General features: G+C 39.7%; 2 protein-coding genes across 2 annotated transcripts in view; one reads left to right on the top strand and one right to left on the bottom strand.

Annotated features, from left to right (window-relative positions):
- The window catches only part of vstm2l (V-set and transmembrane domain containing 2 like), a 22,678-nt gene extending 5,662 nt beyond the window's left edge, over positions 1-17,016 (top strand). Inside the window, exons 2-4 of the mRNA XM_031747640.2 lie at positions 12,910-13,079; positions 14,112-14,156; positions 14,351-17,016. Coding sequence (XP_031603500.1) covers positions 12,910-13,079; positions 14,112-14,156; positions 14,351-14,602 — 467 coding nt within the window. The 3' untranslated portion in view covers positions 14,603-17,016. The remainder of the gene's footprint in view (positions 1-12,909; positions 13,080-14,111; positions 14,157-14,350) is intronic.
- Positions 16,707-27,421, bottom strand: tgm2b (transglutaminase 2b). The gene is made up of 13 exons (XM_031747858.2): positions 27,265-27,421; positions 24,065-24,244; positions 22,859-23,077; positions 22,234-22,352; positions 20,523-20,651; positions 20,252-20,429; positions 19,955-20,087; positions 19,522-19,625; positions 19,200-19,439; positions 18,408-18,683; positions 18,160-18,320; positions 17,861-17,997; positions 16,707-17,317 (listed from the first exon to the last, which is right to left on the bottom strand). The coding sequence occupies exons 1-13, from the start codon at positions 27,272-27,274 to the stop codon at positions 17,167-17,169; spliced, it is 2,037 nt and encodes a 678-aa protein (XP_031603718.1). The 5' UTR covers positions 27,275-27,421; the 3' UTR covers positions 16,707-17,166.

The raw sequence follows: 27,421 nt of genomic DNA, 5'->3' as shown, positions 1-27,421 counted from the left end.
CACCTTGAATTCAGGCTGAAGGTCTCGCAGTAAATGATAATTTCCCAAAGGACATACCTTTCTGTTTGCCCCAGAGCTGATTCTGGACCAAATACAGCTTTATTGACTTTCTGGCAATTTTTTTGTTTATCAGTATAATTATTTCCCACACTTGGTTATTTGCTGTCACTTGCACTGTAACTGTTGTACAGAAATCTCTTGACGTAATATCCTAGGTGATCCTAATATTTATTTTATATATGTATACAGGTTTAACAAAAGTAGCTATTGACTACTTAAAAGATGTTTTGAAAGTGCGATAATCTCTAAAGGTTGTCTTGTATTCATCGATCTAACAGAACTCTCAGTAGGCGTTTTTTGTATGCAGGATTAAAGCTTTCTGAGATCAAGATAAATATCTGTATCTGCAGCAGGTCTCTTTATTGCTGCAGCTTCTTGTTGTTTCACCCACTATTCCCTTGGGGCTTCCCTGATTATTAAACCCATTCATCAAATTAGTGAAATCCCTTCTCTCAGGGGGGTTTCTGCTCATGGGCTATTTACATTCACCTTGGTCGAAGTTATGTTGTTTAGCTGGGTTTTTGTGTCTTGGTATTTACAGTTTTTTCTTCTTCTTAATGATTCATTTCTTCTCTACAGTGCCCTATAGATGTGACTCAAATGGCACCATTGAGTTAATGAACCCGATTTTACTAGCTGTCCCCGTAAGGCAGCACCTTTTCAGGTGAAAAATGTTTGCACTTAACTTAGAAAAAGGATTTCTACAATTCCTCCAGCTACCAGGCATCATTTCTCATATCTCTCTGTAGGACTGGACTGACACATGAAAGCAGCCCTGGAGACGGGCTCAGACGAGCCACATAAGCACTGTGGTCCTTGGCCGAGTTTTCTCAACAGTCACATATAGCCTGCTGTGCATCATTATACTTTATCTCTCTAAATTCACAGACACATTTAAAGAAGGGAGAGCTTTCAGCCACACCAGTAAGGCCTCTGTAGATTGCATCATAATCTTATTTTTGTACCTACTTCCTGAAATACATATTTTACACAGATATTATTCTAAGATTTGCATTTAGAGTGATACAATTAGGAATTCGTATGTCAAGTCCCAGTTTAGGCACAGAGTAGGAAAGGTGAGATTGACTTGGTTTGGATATGGGAGAAATAAAGAGACTAAATTGATTGGGAGAAAGAAGCTGAAGAAGAAGCAAGTCAAGATCAAAAGAGAAAGGCCAAAGAGGAGACTTAATCGGTGTGCTGTCAAAATGACATGCAGGTGGTTGGCGGGTTGGGAGAAATGGAAAACAGATGATGTGCTGTGGTGACCCCTAACGGGAGCAGCTGAAAAAGGACAAGACTGACATGATACACAGTGACACCGTTTTTTCAGGAGCCTGAATTGTTGATACATGGCAGGATGGATCTATGCTTTCATATTGTTTGTGTCACTTTGTGACCCCAACATCTCAATGTTGCCGCAGAAATGCAGATTCATTGCAGCAGGCAGCATTTTTTTAGTCCTCTATTGTCCAACTTTTGGCCCATCTGCTTCAAAATTCATGTTCCGTGTTCAGAAATGCTCTGGTGAATACCTTGGTTGTAACAAGCGGTTATTTCAGTTATTGGCTTCTAATTACTTCGAAGCAGCTAGCCATTCTTTAATCTCAGGCATCTACAAGGCATTTTCACCCAAGAACTTCAGCTCACTGGATATTTTCTCCTTTTTGTGTGGTCAGTGTATGGGACAATCCCAGTAGATTTGCAGGTTTTAAAATACCTTGCCATGCCTGGTACAGACAACGACACAGTCACTTAAAATCTTATTGTTTACTTATAAAATCCTAAATAATATGGCACCTGATTACTTAGCCGATCTCCTCTGTCTGCATAGCCCTAAGAGAGCACTAAGATCAACAGGTCAACTGCTCTTAGTGCAACCTAGGTCTCGGCTGAAGACCAGAGGAGACCGTGCCTTTACCATTGCCGCACCCAAATTATGGAATAATCTTCCTCTTGACATTCGCGCATCAGATTCTATTCAATCTTTTAAATCACGTCTAAAAACGTATTTGTTTAACCTGGCATTTGAGGCTAATTAGTGTGATTTTCATCTGGCTCTGCATTTATATTATGTAATTATTTTATATCTGTAATTTATATTTTATATTGGGATTTTATGTGTATCATGGTTTTACTGGAAAGCGCTTTGGTGTACTTTGGTCTTTAAATATGCTATACAAATAAATTTGATATGATATGATAAATCACCTCTATCCCCAACTCTGATGTTGGGTTTAAACTTCATCTTGACTAAGTCTACATCCCTAAATAGATTGGGTTCCTGCCATCGGTAAAAACCTGCCATTGGTTGTTGTATCTGGGTGTACCTAATAAAGTAGCTGGTTACTGTAAAGATAGAATAAATACAGTGTTTACTAGTGTTGGGGAAAAAAAAATAATCAAGGATGCAGCTAGTAAGGACAGGCCCAACTAAGCTGATCAGTGTCAGATATCTATTAATTATCAACTATTATTTTTCCAAACAGACAATTAGCTTATATGGTTCACTCTGTTGCCCATCTGCAAGCCAATTAGCAACCCATTTCCATCCTATCTGCTTCTTTCATGGTGTATCTGACCATTCAAGCCATACCTGCCAACGCCTACTCTGTTCTGTGCCGGTGTTTTCCTCTTGATCTCGCCCTCGGTTTCCATGTAATGTCCACAGAACACTGGATTGATGTCTCCCTGGATTATGCAATTCACATATGCATGTCGAAGGCAGACTAACTCTCAAAGCAGATCCAAGTAAATATATAAATATTACAAATTGCTGCAGGTGGTGCCATCAATCTTCCTTTGGTGATATTGGTCCTGATTGAAGTAAAAACTGCAATTGCAAGCTGTTTTAGGCAAATATTTAAACGTTTCTTAGGTGGAACAACTGCATATTGAGGAAAGAAAAGGAAAAAACAACTGATTGCTGGTTTTCGTCTCTTCAAGTAACTGGCGGTGAGAGGAATATAGAATAACATACACCCTATCCTTTAATGGTTTCACAAAGAAAAAACAGAAGCTTTCAGGGGTGCTGACAAGCTTACACTGCAAGCCTCTCTCTCTCTCTCTCTTGCTCACATAAGTACACAAGCATGGACAAGGAAAGATACGGGTGTCACACTTGCTTCTCATCCATGCTAATGAGGCGCCTGTAATTTAGTCATCCTCAAACGGCTCAAGCTCCTCCACAACAGGGAGGGAGAGAAAGAGAGGATCGATGCATTGACCTTACACTGCCACTCATACTGGATGTATCCCTCTTGTTTTGCCTTGGACCTGAAGATGAAAAACATTTACCATTACTGGAAAAGTATGGTCTCTATAGGGCATGAACAAAGTATTTGCTTTTGTTTATATATTTATGTCCTCCACTGGATTGTTTTCTTTCATTATTTTCTCCCCTTTTCATTTTTAATGAGTCTTTGGTGGCTAGAGAGCAGCTGCTCCAGTGTTCTCATGGTCTCACTTCTATCATTGCTCTCTAAGCAATAAAGTAAAAAATGGCAAGGAGGGCCACTTTAAAAATGCATGTACTGTACTTTGCATCTTCAGACAAGCGTCCCCCTGCCTCTGCTTAAAAGATGGTTCTGACAGTACTGCCTTTATGAAAATCCATACTAAGACAAGGCCAGGCCAGACAAGCTCATTCCTTGCCAGCTATATAGCATTATAAATGAGACAACCCAGTGTGCTTAAGATTTCCCTGGGAGTCAATATCCACTTCAGAAGTACACGTTCTCATTGTACTGTCAGCCAGTTCAGGGCCATGAAAGTCCATGAATGGAGTCAGCTTTTGTGTTGATTTAGCATTCTACCAAGGTTATTCGATTGATTTCTGGTGATGCTTGTGTGATTAAAGTCAGGAAACAGTTGGATGTCTGCTGAGCAGGCTTGTTACGGCCTGACACTGGCACAGCGCGCACCGGCAGACAGTTGTTTGTCAACAACTCATGTTTCACAGGCGGGGCTGAGAAGGGCTCCTGCATAGCTAACTGCAAGGCAATTTGACAACTGTCAGATGGACAATCAAACCCTGACAAAGGACCCGGGTTTATCGAATAGCAAACACTGTATATTGCTTATACTTTTGACAGCAATCATTTAAGTGAGAATAAAGGAAATTTACCAGTAATACAGGTGAAATATTCTCATTTACCGTGGTCAGTTCCCTCTGTCCGCAGAGTTCATGATCCATGTGACTCGTGTCTTTCCTGATGTGGAATTTTCCCCTCATACATTTGCTCATCAGGCCTTCAGTCGCAACAATTAAGGTTCATCATAAATTTTGATCATAAAGCAGAATGCGCACAATTGAGTTGCTGAGTCGGTTGAACTATAGTGTGAAATCTAATTTTCACCCAGATGGTTTTTTTGTCCTTTGATTTCTTTTTTTTTCTTGAGATTGGTGTGTAAAGTCAAATCTGTAAAAGCTGGATTCTGTGTTTCCAGTCCCTGCATTAAAAAAAATGAAATTTCACTCGCAAAAATATAGAAAAATGTCTTTATTCTCTGTAACTTATGGGCTTAAGAAATGGTGATGTGGAAAAAGACTGACTGCACATAAAGTGTCAGTATGTCAAAGTCAAGTAAAAAAGCTCTTTGTTAGAAAACTGTAGAAACACTATCCATTAGTTAGATGTGAAATTGGGGGAAGCATAATTATAACTCAGTCGTTAATGTAGATTTAATGCAGCAGCATAGAGGATCATATGCAAATAGATTGCACTCTCTCTTGTTTGAAACATTGTTGCTATGATACACCACCACAGCTGTACAGGTGTAATGTGTTTAAGTACACTGACAATGTGTGGACATGCATTGTTGAGTTGTGGCTCCTGTGTAAGCAGGGCACAGAGATAGTTTACATATATCAGTAAACTATAACAGACTACATGGTCAGATATTAGAATGAACAGATCATAAAACCATCAGTATAACATCTGTCATTCTGTCTTCCTCTTTAGAAAAAGGTACGACGGTCAGCTTCACTTATGCTCTCCCTCTCCGTCTTTGTCTCTCCTTCACATAGTCTCTGGTGTGGTGTAATAAGCAGCTGTCAAGGATTAATGCCACATTCATGGATAATCTTGTATACCGTATGTCTTCAATAATCCTCATTAAGAAATTGACAGTTTGTCCAGTGAAAATCTAGAGGACTCTTAAATTGAAATGGATAAAGAAATGTTGAGCGTGTATAAAAAACGTAATGCAGTAACTTTTAACAGAGTGGAAGATAAGATCCATCCATCTAACCATTCTGCTTATCCAGTTTAATGTGACGTGAGGGCTGGAGTCTATCCCAGCTGTCATAGGATGAGAAGCATGGCACGCCCTGCGCAAGAATTTATAGATATTTATATACACCTTTTGTGTGAAACACATTTTAGCTATGATTGAAATTCACCTGGATTAAACACAAGTAATTCTATTTCCTCAGTTAGGGAACACAAAAGCACTATACCTGCATGGGCCACATATGTAAACATTGTGTACAAGTAAATTAAATTTATTAATATGTTCACTATTATATATGCATATTGTAGCACATTTAAAACCAAAGTGTGGTGTATGTATTTAAAATCAGTACTGCATATTGAGTTTATATTAATGATAACTACTGAATCTATGACCAATAGTTGTAATTCTTATTCTGTTTGCTTAACAAACCCTTGAGAAAAGCTACCTTGAAACATCTCTTAAGTATAGTGTAAGATTAGTGTTTAGAAGTTAGAATTACTCTCACCTTTTTCATGAGGTTTGAGTGGTAACTGAAGGATACTACTTAATTCAGAAATTATCTTTCTCGAAAGAGTGCCTGGGCTCAGCCTTAGAGGTTATGTGAGGACCTTCATCGTTTGGGAGGGGCTTTGCGGACAGCTGCTACTCCCCCGCTCTGAAAAGAGCCAGGTGAGGTAGTTTGAGGATCTGACCAGGATGCCTCCTGGATGTCTCCTAAATGAGGTGTTCCAGGCATAGGAGGAAGTCCTGGGACAGACCTGGGGCCAGCTAGACAACACATTACATCTGTTGGTTGGTTTGGGAAGAGGTGGCCAGGGCAGAGTGAGGTCTGGAGATATATGCATATATGAGACGGCTACCCTTGCAACCTGAACCTGGATAAGTAGCAGAAAATGGATGGATGAAAGGATGATATTTTTCTGTTATTCTGCCAGCAGATAATGTGAGAAATTACTGATTTTTGTTTGTTTTTTTTTACTTCCATTTATCATTTTCCTCTCTTCTATCTAGTAAAGGATTTCTTACTTTATCCTTTTATCTTTTTTGAATTGTTGTGATTCTCTGGGCAATTAATGTGTGTGTCTTAAATAAAGACCACGCTTACGGATGTTAAATGCTGCAGAATGATTGATTTAGAAGCCGCTCTGCTTGTTATTCTCTGCCTTTACCTCAGATGGGATTTTTTTGTGTTAGGAAAACGTGTGCATTGAAACATGCAGCAGGAACATGCAGCAGGAACATGTAGCTGAACGTGGTCAATTTGTGGCAAAGAAATAATGCGTTTCTCAATTTCAACATGTGTTTCAATTCTACATAGCTACATTTAGACAGAGACACACACACACAGTATGCTGAATTGAAGCCACAGGGCACCACACAGCGAGTTACACACAGGGTAATTCTCCCAGGATGCTGAACACCTGCCAAAGCCAGTGGGCAAGGCTCCAGGAGATGTAGTGAGCTACTCTTGAGACTGTTGGGAGAATCTCTTTATGTCAGACACCAGAACGCCAGCAGACACATATTGCCCACTCAGCGAGCGGAAAGTACGGAGGGGAACCGAATAAAGGGAGGAATGAAAGTGAGAAAGGATACTTAATAGGAAGAAAGTATAAAAGAAAGGGTAGTAGGAACAGGGAGATAGGAGAGTAAAAATGTATTGTTTTCAACAATTGGGGGTAGACTTTGAAGAAAGATGCCGGTGGGCTAGTGAGAGAGAAACGCAGAGAGAAGGCAAAGGATTTAAAAGAAAAGTAAGAGGTTAAAAATTGAAGGAAAAAATCTTGCCTTTACAGATTCAGGGTCTTATTGGCTGGCAGGGGAAGTGGAAAAGTGCAGGAATTACCTTGCAGGTATAAGCCTGTGCTGGTACTGTAGCTCTGGACGCGAGGACTACCCGTGCAGATTTCTCCTTGACTTTGACATCAGATGCTGTGGTTTCAAATGGCTGTGGAGACTCAGCTGTGGAGACTGGTAATTTTTCAAGAGTTCTCCTTTATTCTCCATTTTGATTTTAATTTCAAAGAACCCTTTCAAAAACAGGTTTTATCCAATGTAACCAGTTAGACTGTTAAAGCCAACACCAGTTGAGCATGAGTCTGATTGAAAGCTGACCTAAGTAGGTGTACTACTGTTTTGATACTCTGGCTAATTATTAACTATTATTTAGATAAAAAGGGAAAAAGTATTATTTTTATGTAATCCTTTAACAATCAGAAGATGAGCAAATCAAGATACATCATTACAAACCACGTGAGAATTTCGAGTCCACTTGTTGGCCACATGTGGCTGAAGCAGGAGCAACAAAAGTAAATACAGGAAGAAGGTGACGTGTTAAGGACCTCTGGAGAACATGGAGAATCCATGTCCATTTCATAGGTAATTGCAAGCCCGTACTGACCTTTGGACATCTATGGTGCCCTACCGTATCCCAGAATGCTAAGCATACATGGCTACAGGAAGGGGTTTCGGGCAAACTTGCCTGGTAGTTGGGTCAGATCGTGGTTGAATCATGTTCACACTGTAAATGATCTGCGAGTGTTGTGTTGTGGTTGTGTGTCCACACCACACCAAGGGGGAAAACTAACCAGAGTTCAATTAAAACAGACTAAACACCACAAACACCACAAAATACAATGGTGTATCTAGGATTTTACAAAGTTGTTTACTTCAGCTAATATGCTTCTCATGCTCATTCAGCAATGTTATCACACCGTGCCATGTAATTGAAGCGTTCGAGCTTATGCTCTTCATCAAAGACTTAAAATCTTGAAGATGTAAAAGTGTTTACATCCTAATTACTTGGGAGACTTTTTTATTACATTTTAGTTCCATTTGACTTTGCAGTGTTCTCTGTTGGATCATCTCCCCAAGTGCTTTTAACAGAAGGGTTTTGATACTCCTGTATTGGTCAGTTAATAATTTATTACATTACATTACATTTATTACATTACAACTCTTTATTATTTATTCACCTTCCTTTTTGTGCTTACTTGCTCTGTTTTTTTTAACTTTTTACAGTATGTCACACACAAACAGCCTTTTTTTTGTTTTTTTTCCGCAGTAGTGCAGTCTGTTCCAAGTGACAGATGCTGCAGTGCTGTGCCGCTGGCTGTTGATACTGTGTCTGGAGGACAGAAAAGTGTAAGAACCTGCACTGAGTAAGAAAACCCAGATGATTGAAATGCCACCCTTGGTTGTTTTGCTCTTATATTTTGTGCGTGGCGTACTTCTCTGCCTTTCCCGGCTTCAGTTGTAGCACCATATGTTGAATGCGCAATATAACAAGACATTGTTATTAGTTTTGCCTGACATCTGTGCTCTTCGTCAGAGATCTGAGAGGCAAGATTGCCACTGCTGAATAATGAGACGTATACTCTTACAGAGTGCTTTTCATTGCAGAGCATCATATTGTAGTATTATGGAAAGTAGCTGCGTTGGCATAAAACCATAAAGAAAATGTCTTTTCTCAGAAATGTCAATCTTTGCACCACCTTCTAGAGTGTGAGGAATTTGTGACAGTAAATAGGTTCGATGTGCCTTTTCTCTTATTATTTGTTTAGTCTTATTAAAGCTGAATGAATAGAATATGTAGATATAGATGTCTCTAATTTCTGTAACTACTCTAACTTCATGCCTTGGCTGTAATATTTATTCATTTATTTTGCCAGACAAATTTTGCCAGAATTGTCATGTTACAATTTTCTGGAATGTTTCACTTTATAACAATCGTCAGAACTTTCTTCCAGGTGCTATTTCTGAATGTCTTGATCTGTTCAAAATGAATTTGCTTTATTGTGGTTTCCTAGCAAGAAAGCCACGCACCATCAGATTACAGTTAATCCTTGTACCTGCTGTGATTACAGTCTGCACTGGCAGTGTAGTTAGTTAGCACTACGGGAAATTGTCTCAGCAGATGCAGCTTACTGTGCAGAAAAATCTGAGGAAAATGTGCACATTTACAGTTTTTGTTTCCTTGTACTTTACATAGATCCGCACTTCCTATTGTTTTTCTGTTTAGCTGTCTGTGCACATCTGATCTGCCCCGAAACGTTCTACAAAGTCTGGCAGTTTAAAATAAAAGACACTCATGTCTGTAAAATGTTTCTTTTCTTATGGGGGCATTTTACTTTTGCATTACAATGAAAGTGTCAGATTGAAAATGTCAGGAGATAGAATTTGCTGTTGTCTAGTGAATCTTTTGTTAAGACTGTTATTTCTGCAATCCACAGGGACATTTCAACCTGAGCTAGAACCTTATGGTTTATTCATAGTTTCATTTTCATCGTGTCATCATGTTTTGTATTGTTGTACTGTTTGTATTTTTAAACCTTGAACCTTTTGCATGTTCTCTGTTTTAACACGAAATATTGTTAGGCTGTGATGAAACGTAGACAGTAGAGAAATTAGTTATTTGGTGACTGAAGTGTTATTTTTTTTTTTTAGCATAAATAAAGTGTATTTGTAACTTATTGAGTACTCTAATGTTAAAATGATTTCTTTCAGGAGATCTCTCAAAAGCTTAAAGTAAATGTGTCTATATGTATGATTTTGGTCTGCCAATGTAAAAGCAGTTTTTATCTGAGCAAATACTGAAACCAGGATGTTAGGACCTTTTGGAAGCGTCTCTATTGAATGTGTTGTCACAGCAATGGTTGAAGGGGAGGGCAGTATAGAGAAAATCACTTGGGGCCATGCAACACAATATTATCTGTGGCTGTGTGAGACACAATACATGCTATTTTTCCAATATGTTTGGTGTTGAGATAAGACATCCAAGGCTACGAAGCTACCCATACACTAATACATTAGTCCTGGAAGAAACCAGTCTTTGTAAGGCTTGCAATACACTTTTTCAGTCCAGACTTCTTTAAATCAAACTGAAAAGTCTCCAAAACTATTAAATTGGTATGGCATTTAAAGTATTAACTCTGGTAAAGCAAAACTGAGACACTGAATGCCAGTATAACTGTTGAATATTAGCATAAAGTCTCTGTTATTGTAATTTTTTCAATTGTCATTTTTGAATATGAGCGTTGAAGTCGGAACTTCACTGTGCCAAAGAACAGCCTCACAACACAGCTTCATTAGAAGTAGACTCCCTTAGGTGACCAAAATTGTTGTGCGTTGTTGCTACACAGGGCTCTGCTGGCTGTTGTCTGCAAGTTGCCGCTGCGGATTGTCACCAGGGGGCAGTATTAAAATATTTGGAAAAACTAGTAATGTTTGTGGCTCTTGTTTGTGTTTGTGCTGGTCCTTCAGCTTCGACCCTGTTGCAGAGAAGACAGAACTCCTAACACATAAAGAGCTTTTTTGTAGTAAAATGAGCATTAAACAATGAAAAGTCTCTGTTTCTCACATGTGCACTGTCAGCCTTTGCTTTTCTTGCTTCTCTCTGCAGTGAGCTCTTTCCTCTTTAAGTGACCATTTAAACCTCAGGTTTCTACTTGCTCATAGCATCATTCCTGTCAGAACACATGCTTTTTATTTATTTATTATTTATGTAGCTATTTTTCTAAAGTCTTTTTAAAGTGTATCAGGTATCGAGATATTGTGTCCCTATGAAAAAATGTTACAATTGTATGTAAATTAAATGCATAATTGGGGAAAATGGATAAAAAAGTGTTCAAGCAAGATTACACTATTACATGTGCATTTGCATACAGGCCAGATAACTTGGTCACAAAGTGTCCTGTGTCTATCCTACTTTTCTGCCTTTTTCTCTTTTGGGCCCGGAGAGTCTCAAAACTACAGCAGGTCTCCTGCTGACAAATGAGGCCACTGCCTGGCTGCACCACAGCGGTGCAAGGGCACAAGGCTTTAGGAGTCTGTCCAGCGGCACTAAAGCCTCTCTCCTCGCTTGCCTATTCTCAGCTTTTTTTTCCCCATCAAGCCTACTTTTCATCTTTGCAGAAAGCAGAGTGAATATCAGTTGCAAATAATAAAAACTCCTCTCTTACTCACTTTTTTAAAAGACGGTCATTTTCTCAATAAGATTTAAAATATTACCTGATAGTCTTGATGGCTTCTGTCCTTATCGCTCTTCAAAGAGCGATGGGTTTTTCAGTACCTTTTCTTTTGTTTTACAGTTTTACTCAGGGGTCCCCAATCTCGGTCCACGAGGGCCGGTGTCCCTGCAGGTTTTAGATGTGTCCTTGATCCATCACAGCTGATTTAAATGGATAAATTACCTCCTCAACATGTCTTGAAGTTCTCCAGAGGCCTGGTAATGAGCTAATCATGTGATTCAGGTGTGTTGACCCAGGGTGAGATCTAAAACCTGCAGGGACACCGGCCCTCGTGGACTGAGATTGGGGACCCCTGGTTTTACTGATCAGTTGTTCTGGCGTTTCTAATTTCCAAGCTGTGCTGTCATCACACCTGTTTCAAACAGCTGCAGGCAACCTCTCCCTAATCATCAGAGAGTTGGTTAGCAACTAGCTACCCCCCCCCCCCAGGTGATGGCAGAAACCAAAACAGAGCTACAGGAAGAGTAAATGTTGAACTGTACATTTACATTTCATCAATACACATCACCTGTGATGCTTTATGCGCATTATACTTTTACTCTGGAGCATATTAATTATATTCTAATTTTAATGGCCAATGCACTGCCAGCACAACATTAAGCTGACTGAAATTAGATTACATTTCATGGTATGTAACCTCAAAATTGCATTGGTATTGATTTAATTTCTAAAGCTGCATAAATCTAATTTCGTGTTACACTGACTGGGTTCAATATGTTTTTGTCTGCTCAGAGTAATGTAGTAACTTCTAATAAGTCAAAGTTTTCAAATTAATGAATTTTATTTAATTGAAATTATCAGTCATTGATAATGAAATCTGAGTTCTTAAAATCCATCACTGCTGCAGTCAGGCTTCATTTGTCACATCTCAGACGTGTGTGGGCTTGTGATGCAAAAGGTATTCCCTAATTATTGTCTCCACAGCCTTTAGCTAGGTCAGCTTTACCTATAATATAATCAATTTTATTAATGCACTCAAAACAACTGAAAAGCACTCTGATATCTGAAGAAAAGCTAATTGAATTGTCAGTTTGCTGCATTGATTGCTTTTACTTTTGCCCAAACATAAGAGAGCATGATCCCTCTTCTGTATTTTTTCCTTGTCAGTTTAGAGCAGCTATAACCAGCTGAAAATATTTCACTTCTACACTCTTTTTTAGTATTCCTTGATAAACTAAGTGGTTTAATTCATTTAGTATTCAACTTTTTGCTGTGTATGTGTTTTATTTTGTTTCATTTTGAGATTTTTGTTTATGCCTCACCTTTGTTTCTGTGAGCATCCCAAGCAAACTGAGACAAATTCAGTAACTGATTGATAACCACCAACCTGATCACAACTATTATCCTGCAGTGCAAACAGACCTACAGTGTAAAATCATTGCTTGGTTGGTTGAATACACCACTCTTCCCTGAAATCCTTATTTTTATTTTTACTTAAGTTCCAACACCGTGTCCGTGGCTTACAGTTTTTCTCATGTATCAGTGTGATGCAGTAATGCCACATTGTCACAAGGCTCTTTGAGAAATAATGTTTCTGTCATTTTGGGGACATCTTAAGACCATCTCTCTCTCTCTGTTGCAGCACTGTTTACAGAGGTCCCACACGACATCACGACACACAGCGGTGAGGATGTAGAGATGGCCTGTTCCTTCCGTGGGGCGGGCTCTCCCTCCTACTCCCTGGAGATCCAGTGGTGGTACATCAAGGACCATAGAGAGTGGCATGAGAAGCCTCCCTATATCACTAATAATGTAAGCAGCTGTAATGCAAGTTCCTTTATTGTACATGTACAGTGATTTTTTGCTGGAGTCACCTGTAGCCCAGCGAAGGTGAAAAACTCCTGTAATACCTCAGCTAACTTAAACTTAACTCAATCAACCATCATATATTTAGCTTTAATCTTAATTCCAATTACAGATGAAACGGGGCTGCTTTAGCTTAAAAATAATAAAATAAATGAATAAAATAATGAACAAACTGCTGAAATAGCTAGAAATTATTTCATGGCTCAAAAAAATACTAGATGGATCAAAATAGTACACATATAATTGATATTGCAACACATCCAGAACAAAGCAAACATTATAGAAATTATTTCTTGCAACCTTAATCACTGTACACATTTTTGTTGCTGAACATCAATTTGAACATTCACTTTTTCAGATTTTACACTTTGTTTCTTATGGCACGTCCACTTGGACTAAACCCAGAGCCTACTGTATATCAGTCAAAGGGAAATGCAGTGGCACAAACCCTCTGGCTTAGAAACCAAGGTATAATTGCTGATTAGCATTTGCCAGCACTGGGGGAACAGGTTGACTCTCTCCCATCATGGGGGGACTCGGGATCCCCTGTTGTGCCTCTAGACACTATAATTGGTGCTGAGAAAGAAATAGATTTTCAAAATCTCTTTCTGCTCCATGCATAATTCATACCTATGCCCAAAAGAATACCTCTGTGCCTCTGCATACCCAATCACGCAAACTCTCCTGCTCAGAGGCTTACATGCTTGGCACTGTGGAGTGTGTTCTTGTGCATGCACATTTGAACACACACGTATAAACCTCAGCTCGACGAGAACAAGGAGAACAAGGTAACCACATCAGAAAAGCAATCCAAACAAGTAATCCTTTGCTTTAAAAGAAAAAATACTGATACATCAGTCGTGTTTGTTCCTGTTCCTCCAGTGAGACGCTGCTGAGAATGAGATCTATTTATTTTTTTTGAAAAACCTGCCTCGGTCAGCTTTCTGCTGCTAACTCTTCATCCGTATTTCCTTGCAGGTCGTACCCTTGGAGGAGACTGTCAGAGATGCCACTAAAATTAGTGTAAGTTTGATGTGGTATCAATCAGCTGTCACCTAGAAAAGTCATTTTTGATTAAAGGCATTATCAATCACGATTATGGACATGTAAGAAATACACACTTTTGTAACACTCATTTCCATTTCGTGATGGATGCTCTTTTGACATTTCACCAAACTAAACATGAACAAGAAAACTTCATCTTTTCTCCTCATTAGGTGGTGAAAGTGGCCGGTAGCAACATCTCCCACAAACTCCGTCTGTCCAGCGTCAAACCAACAGACGAGGGCACGTACGAGTGCCGCGTGATCGACTACAGCGGTACTGTGGCACAGCACCACCGTGTCCGGGCCTACCTCCAGGTGAAGCCCGAGAGGAGTCAGGGATCAGAGGGTGTCCAGTACAAGTCGCAGGGCAGTCACCCACACTTGCCCCATCAATCTGACTGTGACGAGAGCTGTGTGCTTTAAAACGGGCCACGTGCCCGGCACTTTGCATGTTCATGACTTCACTCTGTAAAGAGGGACACTCATCAGCGCACTAATTTATCACACGGCTGAGACCCTTTGTGTTTCATGGTTTGATTGTTCATCTTTAATATTGTTATTTGAATTCCATTGCTGCTCAGTGGGCATGGTTTTGCTGACAGTACATCTGATTGACTCCATCTGTGTGCATTAAGTTTACCATAATGTGACAGTAAGGCTGTAATGACAAAGAAGAAGTTTTATGTTATTATTGTAGACCCAAGATACAGACAGACGATGCAGTGTGCCACTTCTATTGTCTTTTACCAAAACGTGTGCTGAAAGCTGCAGTATTCAGTACAAATGCTTTGTAAGAAAAACTGAATAATTTTACACTTTTTCATTATCTGAAAACTTTTCCGTGCATTGGTTTTAAATCGTGTAGTCCTTGTTTTTTGGCGCCTTAAAGGCAAAGTGTATATTTAGCTTTCTAACCCATAACTAGTATGTCTGTAACAATGCAAGTGTACGCCCTCGTCACATCGAGATAAGATATCTGTTCTTGTGTATTCACTTATTTGCACTGTATACTTTTATTGTCTTACAAAGTTACTCAGTGCCAATCAAACAAATATTCCAACCTCAGCTAGTACATAAATCACACTAAAATTTTGCCCTAGTTTTCTGAACAAAGATACCCTTTTTGTTTTTTTCCCAAATCACACCTTGACTGTGTTTGCCCCGTTGCTACTGTTGTGTTAAATGCTTTCATTTTAAATTATAAATTCAATTCTGTGATTCTGGTCTCTGTCTTGTGTTTGATCAAATAAAGTTTTACGGTAATTTAAATACATTTCAAGGTGTGCAGGCTTACTACTCGTGAGATTCAGTGATGCTTTAAATTCTTTATATCAGTTATACAGTATGTTTACTGCATACTAATCACTCTGCACGTTTGTAAGATTATAGGTAAGTCGTGTTCTTGAGTGGTGAATCGTGTTATGTGCTTTTGGAGCATACGGTCACGTTTTACGGTGTGTAAGCTGACACATTTGTAGACGGGATAAACAAAGGATTTTCCCCGTGCATTGTATTATATTCCGTGCTGCCACAAACGGCTGACAGGTTGTGTTGTGCTGCCAGCTGCTGTGCAACACAAACAGTGCATTCTTCAAAAGCTTTGCAGGCTTTCTTTTTCTTAACAGTTTATCTCCGTGACCAGCAGAGAGCACTGCTTCCTCCAAGCTTTGAAATGCAGTAAGTCACAAACATGCAGAGACACTTCCATGCACTCATGCTGTTAAGAGAAAAGAGAAAACTAGAATACTGATGCTTTCTTTAAAAGCACAGCACAAATTAAAGAGTTCAGCCTGCTCGTGATATGAGTTTGTAGCATATTTGAGATGTATCTGTGGTATCTTGCACTGTTAAATGGTGAATAAGCTTTACAGGTCTGTGGCTGTGTTCCAGTTCCAGTTTGGCACTGTGATCTGCAGTTGTCTAATACAATGATAATTGTGTCATAAAGCTAGAGCCCTCTCTGGTCATTTAGAAGTATTTGGAGGACAGACACTGGAGCCATGAGAGGCAGATGAAAGGGAACAGGTGCCAGAGAGCTCTGCTGCAGGAGCTGAAGTAGACATGGAAAAAGATGTGCATGTGAAATGGGACTGAAAGCAGTTATGCATGTTTTTTTAAAAGTTAATCAACTGTCTTTTTTTGTCTCTCTGACTACAGAGGATTTGAGAAAAGAATATAAAGGAAACTGACATGTAGTAACTTGCAGAATATTCCACAGCTCAGTCTGAGTATAATCAGTGATGAAGGATTTATAAGTGAGAGGAGATTATGATGATCTTTGTTTTAAGTAAAGCTTGCATTGCAATAATAACACAGGGTCATTAAATGATGTAATATGTTAGGAGACAAAAGATTAGCTTGCAAAGTGTGTTTGAAGTATTCATTTATAATCTCAGTACATACGGGTAACTAATGCCGGCATATTTACTGGGGATAGAGATGCTACCATAAAAGGAATATTTGCAGAGTCTTAGTGTGCATGCGGAAATGGATCCCATGAGTACAATAAAATATTCAGGACTGGCTGTGATTAGCCAGGGAAATATTTACTGTATATAAACAATAAGAGAAAAAGCACCATAAACACAGCTCCTCCATATCGCCTTTGCTGTAGTTAGTCCAACTGTGTTGGCTGTCATATAATACGCAAACAAAAACCTACACATTGCATCCAAGTCATGTGGAAACAAAGCCTGGCAAACAAGATTTTTAATTTTGTCAAATAACACATAATACTTAAAATGGTCAGATTGTGGCTGGTATCACTGAGTACAAAGCATTCATAAATCACAGTAAAAAAAAAAAAAATGGGGCTCAGACTAAAGTATATATCCACATAGTAATCCCTAATAAACAAGAGAGGAGACAGTAAGAAAGCACTGGAGCAGAAAGGCACTAAACTCGATTCATTGTCTAATCTTTAAATGCCAGGTCTGAATAAAGAGTAAGAATAATTCCATTTAATGCATTATGGACATCGAAAGGCTTTATTTTCCAATAATCACGTTTCTGTAGCCCTTGACGTGACACAGCTTGTTACTGTCAAAGTCAACCACCAGCTTTCTCAGTCCAGAATGGGTGGGTGTGAAGTAGATTTTCACCTTGGCATCTTCCCCAGGTCCCACTGGGGATCCCAGCCTGCAGGAAAAAGGTTTAAATATTACTTTTGAGGCAACACCAGAAGGTTTATATCACAGTCCTGTGATTGCATACACATTTCAATAATTCCTGCTGTCAAACAAACCATGATACTTGTGACTATTTATGGCAATGGTGCAGTTGGAGTTGAAGTGTTTGAATTGCTCTGAAGAGTTTGGCCAAACATAGCAGGCACATTGCTCATCAGTCATGGAGTCAGAAACGCAAAGCTGGATTTATGTAAAGTAAATTATTGGACTGTTCAAACATTCAATGAGGAGATACTCCTCCTATCTTCTTCTGTTGAGCAATCGTAAGGAATCCATTCGGTAATTTATTTTCTCTCCTTCCTGCTCCACTAACCCCCTAGCCTGACTAAACAGCAGCACATTCAGCCAGACATTCGGGTGCTGCACTGAGACTTGGCAGCAAAATGTGAAACAATATGACACAAATCTCATAATTCATAATTCAAATTGGGAAGTAACATTTCCATTACAGACAGTAATAATTTTTAAAAGGTTGTCTTAATGGCTTATTGACCTCTCAGTAATGATGCCTCCCCCTGTCAGGTTGGCCCCTTCGATGCTGAAGCAGCAGTTCTCCAGCGTATCTGGCAGAGGGTTATGAAGGGTGATTTCTGCAGCCAGCTTCCGATTCTCCTTTGGTTCTCCCAGGATCTGTTCAGAAACAGGCCATAAATTATGATCACTCTCAGATGAAGCACATAATGCTGATTATCTCATAACAAATATGCATGACATTGGTTATATTTGCTCAGGTCACTTCTGGGTTTTAAAGACTCCAGAAGTTGGTATTTTGTCGCATATCTTGCTACTCACCCTGACTTTGATTTCAGGGTTGTCCAGTACAATATTTCTCACTGCCAGCGTTGTATCTCCGGTGGTATAGTCCAGCAGCAGAGCTGCCAGACGGATTAAGTTGTCCTCAGTGACCTGACCACCGTATTTGGAGTAGTTCAGCCTTAGTGGAACTTTCCTCTCTGAAAGAACGTAGACATTATATTTTAAACTTACAGTGAAAAGAAAAGTCTGTACTAACATTCTCTATCAGCGGTGAGCTTACTTACCTCCCCCAGGGGAAAGCTCAACATTGAGTAGATCTTTGAAGCCGCAGTTCCCTCCCATAAACCCATTATAGGACAACGCGCAGGATCCAAACAACAGGCGGCACTTCTTCTCACTTTGTGTGTTGTTAGTAACCACAGCAAACACATCAAAGTCACAGCCCTTCCTCATATCTGATGTCACCTTGATATTGAGGTGCAGGCCTTGATCCTGCTGCTGCTGGAGCAGCTTGTTTTGGTGGTCAGCTTTCTTAAAAGCCTCCCGCTCTTCAGCAGATCCTGCGAGTATTGAAGCAACATCATGGCTTAAATAACAGAAGCCTCGACCCATATGCCTTGCCATGCTGTACATCAATTTCTACAGTATATTTGAACCAAAGTGATGAAGTTTGTATAGGAGTAAATGAGCCTAAGGGTGTTCTGAGTTGACTTTATGTACAATAAGGGGAATGCAAACACTGATAAGCAATTCAGGAATGTAGTTAGAAAGTGACCCTGGTTTTACCTACAGGTATGAGGGAATGATTTACACGCACACTTACGGTGTGTGTAAAAACTATACAATGCAGAATGAGAAGATATGTTACAGCTGGTGAAAAACTGGGCAAAAGTGCGATGAATGCAAACATGTGAGACCATGCTGGATGAGGCCTACATGGTAAATCCCTCTATGCATTGAAAACAAGTGTTTAAAAAATACATCTTAGGTAAATATCAATTTTGTTCTATGACTTCAGCTCTTGATAAAGAGTAGAACTTATTTGATTCAGCTGGAATGCTAAAAGTTTGATCTACCTTCAGGGTATTTGTAGAGATGAGTGATGTCCTCTCTGGCATCACTGCCCACACTCTTGGTGCTGATCTTCTGGCCAACAAGTGCGTTGGAAGAAACTTTCGATGTGCTGCCATCCTTCTTCTTTATGAATGTGATCACATCAGCATTGACCTCAGCAAAGACAAAGGGGGCATCGTACTTGAATGTGAGCTCACCTTCCTTAATGGCTCTGACAGGGATAGGGCCACAGCAGAACACTCCTGAGGGAAATGGGGGGAAAAGACATGGTGAGCAAGTTACTTGATAAAACAACATTATTATATATCTGTTTTTTTTTCTTACCTTCACTCTTCTCCTGAGGCGTGGGGTCATAGGCCTGCCAACCATTAAAGTCAGGTTTAAGGTCAGGTCTTGTCATCCAGTTCTCTACCCAGCAGTGATAGTTCCTGTAGATACAATGCATACTATAAGCTGGATAGCAATATATAAACATGCTGTACATACATGGTTATATGTATCATAACCATGCATTATGACCAACATGACCAAGCGCAATGATGAGCAAAAACATTATGGCCACCCTTGCCACACCTCTTCATAACTCCAGACCCAGCTGCCTGGCAAAGTAACGCAGGTCTTCACTCTTGCCCCACAACACAACAGATTCATGCTGAGTATAGTCTGTGGATTCTCTCTGATTTCAAGATAATCAGTGATTTACATTGAATCTGTGAGCTTTCTCACCATCTGTGAGTCAACTCAAAAGCGTTCTCACCAGATCATTTCTTTGGATTGAATGGGTTCTCCATTTTCATTGACATAGCGTTCAATCACCAGGTTGCTGTTGGTGTCGTGTGCAGACAGATAGTTGGTCACAACTCGGCAGGGGATGCCCAGGGCCCTGGAAACTGACAGGGTTTAACAACAACTTAAGTGTTATAATATTTAAAGGAGGAGTAATATGCATATCATAAATATGTGCTTTTATGTAGGATATAATGTTTTGTCTGCTTGAGTCTAAGCAAGCGGTTTTTAGAGATAGGCTACCAAGCCTGGCTCTGTGCTATCTTACTTGAGCAGGCCACTGCAGCAAACACCCAGCACTGTCCATAGCGAACAGGCTGACAGGCTTGTGTGTCCCAGTTGCGCAGGATTTCCACACTTCCCCTCCATAACATGGGGCTGACGCCTCCTTCGTAGCCGCCTGACCATTTTCCCCACAACACCCCTTTGTCATCATTACAATTCACCTGCCAGGCAAAAGAAACGTATCTATGAAAATTAACAAACAGAAACGATACTCTCTTAAAATGAAAGAAGATCAAGAAGTCAAAAGGACAAACCATAGCACTCAGCACTCTGGACACGTAAATGGGATTTCTTCTCCCTGAGCAGTCCTTGCCAGGATTTCTCAGATACTTAGGATTCATATCGAGAATCCTCAGACAGACATCCAGGATTCCACTTTCAAACTGTACAGCAACATAAGACACATAACTGCCGATTAACTGTGAGCGGAAAAATAATAAACCTAGGCATGTCATAGCAGGCACATGCTTTATAAAAATAAACAAATACAACAAATCTGAAATACAATGCAAGTCATACCCAATCATTCATATACAATACTGCATAATGTCTTGAGCCATCCTCAGAATGACGGCATTGTGGCTTTAACATTTTATAACAAGGGAGGTTAAGTGATCCTTTATTTTTACATATATTGTGCTTCTGCTGCTAAAAATCACATTTGCATTTACAGTAATTTAAAGTATCCTTTGTAGCGGACAGCAGGACTTACTGCCTTACACATTCAACCTATGTCCATACTTCAGGAAGCAGCGGACTAAAGGGACTTCACTCGGAATTTTAAAGGGGAATCAGACTGATTTCTGGCAGGGCGTGATGTGAAGGATGGTCAGGCATTAAAGCAGGAAGGTAAAACACTCAACACTCAACAATTCATTCTTGCCCTCTGTGAGGGATGCAAGTTTGAGAGCTCTACATCAACCAAACTATATGTCTTGTATTTCAGTCCTACTGTAGTGTCAAGACGGCATCCTGGGCTTTCTATTGATGGTGCATTTTATTGCCACAAGGGAGGTTAAGTGATCTGATATTATTATTCTTTTGCTAAAAATGAAATTGTTTCTTCAATACTACATTCTTGTCTTCATTTTACTAGGAGTTCAGAAATGTACACTAATTTTAGCACTTTCAAAACAAAACTTTTATTCAGTGTCTTTGTAGTGGACAGCAGGACCTACTAGCTCTCATTTGTGGGTGAGACAGAAAGGATTTTACCCAGAATTGTAGAAGGGGAGTCAGACGTATAGCTGTCTGGCAATGAGTTGCCAGGTGCAAGAGGCTGATATTATAGCAGTAAAGTGAAAGCTCAAAGGAAATAACAGAATTCGAGATGGCTGAGCAGGTACAAACTGACCGTAACCGCCATCCATTATGGATAAGAAGCGATGTGTAAGTTAGGGTTCTGAAGTTTTTTCATTACAGTATCTAGTAGGGAAAATATGATCCTTTTCACTTGAATTCAACTTTTATTGAAACTGGGCTGAAAGATCTGTGTTCATGGCATGATCCGGATACCCTAGCATCTGGATTTACCAGGTCCCAGTTACAGCCAGTTCAATAAGTTAAGAGAGATTCTTCAAGATTAGATTGTCCATCAAAGTAACAAATGATCCTAATTTCTCTGATAAGGGAAGACGAAATAACGTCCACTGGAAACTCTGAATTGTAGAAAGTGCTTAAAAAATGAGAAAGGAAAACATTTTCTTCTGGCTCTCAGGATCATACAGAAGAAAATGCTCACTTTATCATGCCGTCCACCCTCTTTATGTCTCCACTATCCAATTTTCCGAGTTATGTTTTTGTTGGTATGTAACATTTCATTAATTCTTTCACAAGTGGACGTATTTTTCTGTTATCAGAATGAGTGCGGTTCACTCCCTCATCTCTCTGGCACTGTGTGAACTTATATAACTGACTGTGTGGATAATGTAGGCAGGCTGACTGTGTCAGTGTTGTTGCTGGCACCTGTCCAAAATTCCAAGGAGTAGGTATGGGATGTTTGTAGGCTCCTCGAAAGATGATCCCATCCTGAGCTAAGACATACTCTGCCAAATTCTGCCCGTTGTCCATGTATACTGCATCACCTGTTGCCAAGAGACATTACAAACATTAATACATGCCTTAATACATGTTCTAACTGGGGTGAAAATGATGTACTGCTGGTCTTTATTAAACTATTGGAAACAGCCTATTGAAAACACAAGAGTGTAAAATAGTATTATGTACCAAAGGAAAGACTACAGGCTGCTGCTGGAAAGGCTAGTGCTAGCTCTGCTCAAAAGTAAACACAAGTGAAGTAGCTGACATGTTACAGCTGTCTTCTGTCTATAATTATCTTCTTCAATCTTTCACTTTCAATCACTTTCAATCCAGTGCTTCAAGACTATTCCAACAAAGGAATATTCACCTCAAGGCTGAACTATTGCTTAAAATCACAACATAGTTGTTTAACTATGCAACCGTTGCCTTAAATGGTCTCTCCACCCATGCACCTAAAAAGTTCCTGCACTAACACCACTCTAGTGTGAAACATGATCATCAAAGTGAGTCTTAGAAAGAGCCCCTTGTATGACAGCTTCTGTTTACCCACCTGGACACCAGGGATTGAAGAGCAGGATGAACTCGATCCTCGCAGAGTGCCCCAGGGTCAGGGTGTAGCGACCTATAGGTGCATCTGGTGCAGAGCAGATCGACAGGGCCACCATGTCTCCGGGTGGGCTGGCGACAGCAGCACTCCAGCGGGAAGTGTCAATGCTGGCAGACAGACCGAAAGAGGCCCTGGTGCCATACTGTTCAGAGGGTTGAGGACCTGCATGAAACCCCAAATATAGTTAGAAGTCTGAGTCTGAAAGAAGAGGCCGAGAGATCCTAGTGAAACAATCGTAGCTAGGGAATGTAAACTTACAGTATTCTCCGCCCTTATCAAGTTTGTTCTAGTAATCTTTGGTATGTCTTCTGATTTGTGGATATCATAATAGTTTAATAATTCATTCCTAAATTCTGCTGTGTTAAACGAATTTAAAATCAATTGTGTTCACTTTAATCGACAGAGCCAACTCTTTGACATCTCCCACTCGGCCAGCTAAAGCAAGGGCAAGCTTTTGGCTCACACACTGGGAGGGATGAATGGTGCCGCTCTTATCCATTAAAAAACATTTGACTTCCAAAGGCTGAAACCATTATCTGCGATTATACACACGCTTTCCTCTTGGCGAGCAACACTTCCTGTTTAAAGAGTCACATTCAATTATGTGCAACAAGTTGACTTATCTTACTCTTCATAAGAGACTAATCCAAACATTAGAAGAGAACAAGAGACAGAGAGCTTTCACTGTTTGTACTGCAAAAAAATTTAAGATACAGTATCTGGGGCTGCAAAGAATAACAACTAAGGTCATAGAGGACAGAAATTGAAACATCTTTCAGCTACTGTAACTGAGCCCAGTGTGAAAAGGGTGTCGCACTATTGCTGATCGCTGAAGACGGGAACATGACTTCCCTTTCCATAAATGTTATTGTTTCTTTCCCTTCTCATTCTTGAAAAGGCAACAAAGAAAATAGTGACAGCATAAACACATGGTAATAGCTGGTTTCAAGTTGCTGCTAACTTCCTGAGTGAGAGGACACAATGCTTTTCCTTAACTACACTCTCACATTCCTATTGTGTAGGGAAAGTTTTATTCATTCAATTTTCCAATTGTTTTGATACAGACCATATAAACTTTATAAAAGAGCACATGTATATGGACCAAAACACTTAATATAAATATTATAATATAAGAATCAGGAGCAGTACCTGTTTCTGCAACACAATCAAGTGAGCTGACTCCTGGCTGGTAGCTTCCAGAGCGAAGGTACAGGCTGATTGAGAAAGGCTGGCCTCTCCTCACAATGAGACGGTCAATGCCATTGAGATTGGTGCGATGGTCAGTGTTGTTGAACTCGCACTCCAAGTTCCAGCGATCGATGTCCAGAGCTAAAATGGAGAGAGGGAGAAAAAAAAATCATAAAAAAAAGAAAGTATTTAAGTAGTATTTCAAATATGCCGTGTAGTGTATAAACAACCATCTTGGTAATGACAGTTGCTATTATTCTTTATAAAAATGCAGATCAAGAAAAAAAACACCCCCCGAAAAAACTTGTATTTTTTATGTAATAATTTTGTCTTACTGACTGTAGCAAATTTTGCAGCATATTTTATGAAAGCTTCACAAATGCAGTATGTAAGTTAACTGTTATTATTATTATTATAGGCTTGTAAGATTATCTGCATATAATATATTTACAGTAATCAATCACTGTCTGCAGCACATTTAGCTGAGTACACACACAGCTACTACACAACTATTGACAGAAATTATACAGTGTAAATGCTATTTATATTAAACAATACTGGCATATCCATAATTACAATTTTTACTTCTAAAAACATCTCTTACCTAGTAATTTCTCTCAATGCTGACCCAAAAAGTTGGTTTTTAGTCCAGAATAATCATTTAGATTTGTGAAGCATAAACATGTTTTAGCTCATTAGTCATGTCCTTGTTTCTTATAATGATAGGAAAAAATATATCTCTATGCATATGGAGCACATGCAATGTCGCAAAAAAGTGGAAGCTTTATAAAACCTATTTGCTGTGTAGTACATCGGGAAATCTAATAAAATTAAAAATGTCCAACAATAACTTTTTTTAAATGATTAATTTACTGAAAAAGTGCAGTTAACAAGGTCTGGATTTCCTGTGTGGCAGCTGTGAATGTGGCACGTAATCTAAAAAACTGAACTGCTTGTTCCTTCTGCTTGTGATGACTTCACTTTAAAATTAAACTGCAGACTGTAGGATGCTCTGTCTTTTCCAACATTCAAGGATGATATTATCTGACAGATCTTTCTGTATTAATTTACCAGAAGCTAAACCCAGACAGTCACTCCCTTCACGCTCCAGCGTCCTTTGTAACTCAAAGAATCCCACCCTTTGATTAAAGGCCCACCTATATGATGACTCAGAGATTCTCTTGCTGCTGTGTAACCACTGGTCATCTTCTCTGTGACATGCCATGTTAGCCTCTCCCTATGTATTATTCCTTGCAAACATAATGCTTGAAACAGACATGAGGTGGTAGTCGCAGGGCTAGGACAGACTTAAGTAAACAAAGGCTAGACTAGAAAAACTTCCTGCGGTTTTATATGAAATCCATAGGGGCTCATTCCCCAGTATCTGGCATGCCTCTGATCTTTTACTGATCTTGAACTTAGTCCGGGTCTTAAGTAAAGACACGTTGGTGCAGCGTATTCTGACACAGCTGGAGAGTGTAGTCAGAGCAATGAGGGCTTTTCTGTTTAGTCTGTGCATGATCCCAAACCAAACAACACATATTTGAAAAAAAATTGTAAGCATTGCACTGAAGCACAATTATTATATCAAGTTATATAGGAGCCATCTGGAGACAAGAAAGTCCAATAAAACCTGCCCTCAGCTTACACAATGTGAAAACAATTACTTAGATTAATAACACCTGGATGTCTGTCACCTTAAAGCTTTAGAGACAACAGGCTAATGGTGCAGTGGGGAACTGACATCATCCTCTCTGCAGGGCTTTGGAGGCTTGTTGTGGCTACACTGATGGTACAAAAGGCAATTATTTTGATTTGCTCCCGTAATTGAACATAATGTTTGATTTAAAGGGGAGCGGCTTTGGTATGCCATATGGTATGCATGTGTGGTGTGAAGCCAAACTGAATGCATGTCACTGGGTTGCAGTTTATTCTGCAGGGTTGCGTAAATTATCAGGACAGCACTCCATTTTAAACTGCATGGGCAAAAATTCCTCAGCTTCGACCCTCCCTTCTTTTCTAACCTTTACATACTGAACACACCCACTCTCCACTTCCAGTCTACCAACCATGAGCCACACACCACAGTCCCCTCGGTGGTGTGTGGATGATGGTTGGCATCACTGTGGCCACTATGAGCCTATGAGGAAAATTACACACTTGGGGACAGGTGTGCATGAGCAGGTACAGTCGACACTGTTTAAAATCCTGGAAAAATAAACAGGGAAACACTCTGAAGTTAAAGAACCTTTCAGTCTTCAAGGAGACACCCATGTTGACTGAGGTTCTCCCTCACAAGCTCATTCAGATTTAAATAAATGCTCTGTGCACGTCCAGCATATGGAAAACAAATCTTGCTTATTTATAAGAATATAAGTGTTAGTGTAAGCATGACCAACTACAATTTGTTCGGAGGTACGCTGGCAGACTGTTAGGCCAGTATTAAAGTGTCCAGCTGCCCTCCACAGATATTTTTGGTATATTGCTCTGTTTGACTTCACACACAGGTGGGCAACAGTTTTGGGGGGTTTTGGTTTTTTTTTTTAAAGTTATTGGGGATTCCTATTAAACAGACATGACATGCTGTTTGTGGAGTTTTTAATTTCTTATCAGCACCATCCAAATTCTTTCAAGGTCCTCTGTGAGCCTATAAAGATAGCACTGGTTAACTAGTGGAAGCTCCAGCTGCTCTCAGCTGCTATTATTAAGTCTTAGGGACCTTGGAAGGCAATCATCTTCTCAAATATAAAGGTGAAACATTTTTTTAGATCTTCAGATCCCTGATGAAAATGTGACATCACTATTTACTCCAGCAGTACGGTGCTGAAGTGAATGGTGATGACTTCAGACAGCAGCGAAAACATTTGGCACCGTGCCTGCAGCATCGTTAGTGACAGCAAGAGGCTAAGAGTGAAAGTTTCACCTCCTAATGCACTTCTCTACAAGAATCTGTAACTCAACACCACAGTCACATTAACATAGACACCCACACTGGATATAGTGGGATAATAATGAATGCCCATGCTGACCCGAATGAATGGTTCCAAACAAAATACTGAGAAAGGTCTAAATTATTTCTAACAAATTCTACTTATTAAATACCTCGTCATGTGAAAGATAACATCACCATAAAATAAGTAAGGAGGCACCATACAGCTTACCTTGAGCCATGTCTATTGCTGTGTTCGTTGACCAAACTGTGTATTCAAGCAGTCTTCAGCTGAGAGAGGAATTTTATGCGTCTCTCTGTTGCTCTCTGCCCTATTTGTAGTCCTTGTGTTTGACAGTCTGGTAGTGGGTGTGACGTGACCCTCCCCT

This window comes from Oreochromis aureus, linkage group 5 (genome assembly GCF_013358895.1).
Source record: "Oreochromis aureus strain Israel breed Guangdong linkage group 5, ZZ_aureus, whole genome shotgun sequence".
In the NCBI taxonomy this organism is placed as follows: Eukaryota; Metazoa; Chordata; class Actinopteri; order Cichliformes; family Cichlidae; genus Oreochromis; species Oreochromis aureus.
The sequence above is the reverse complement of the archived record's forward strand: the minus strand, read 5'-3'. Positions and strand labels throughout refer to the sequence as shown.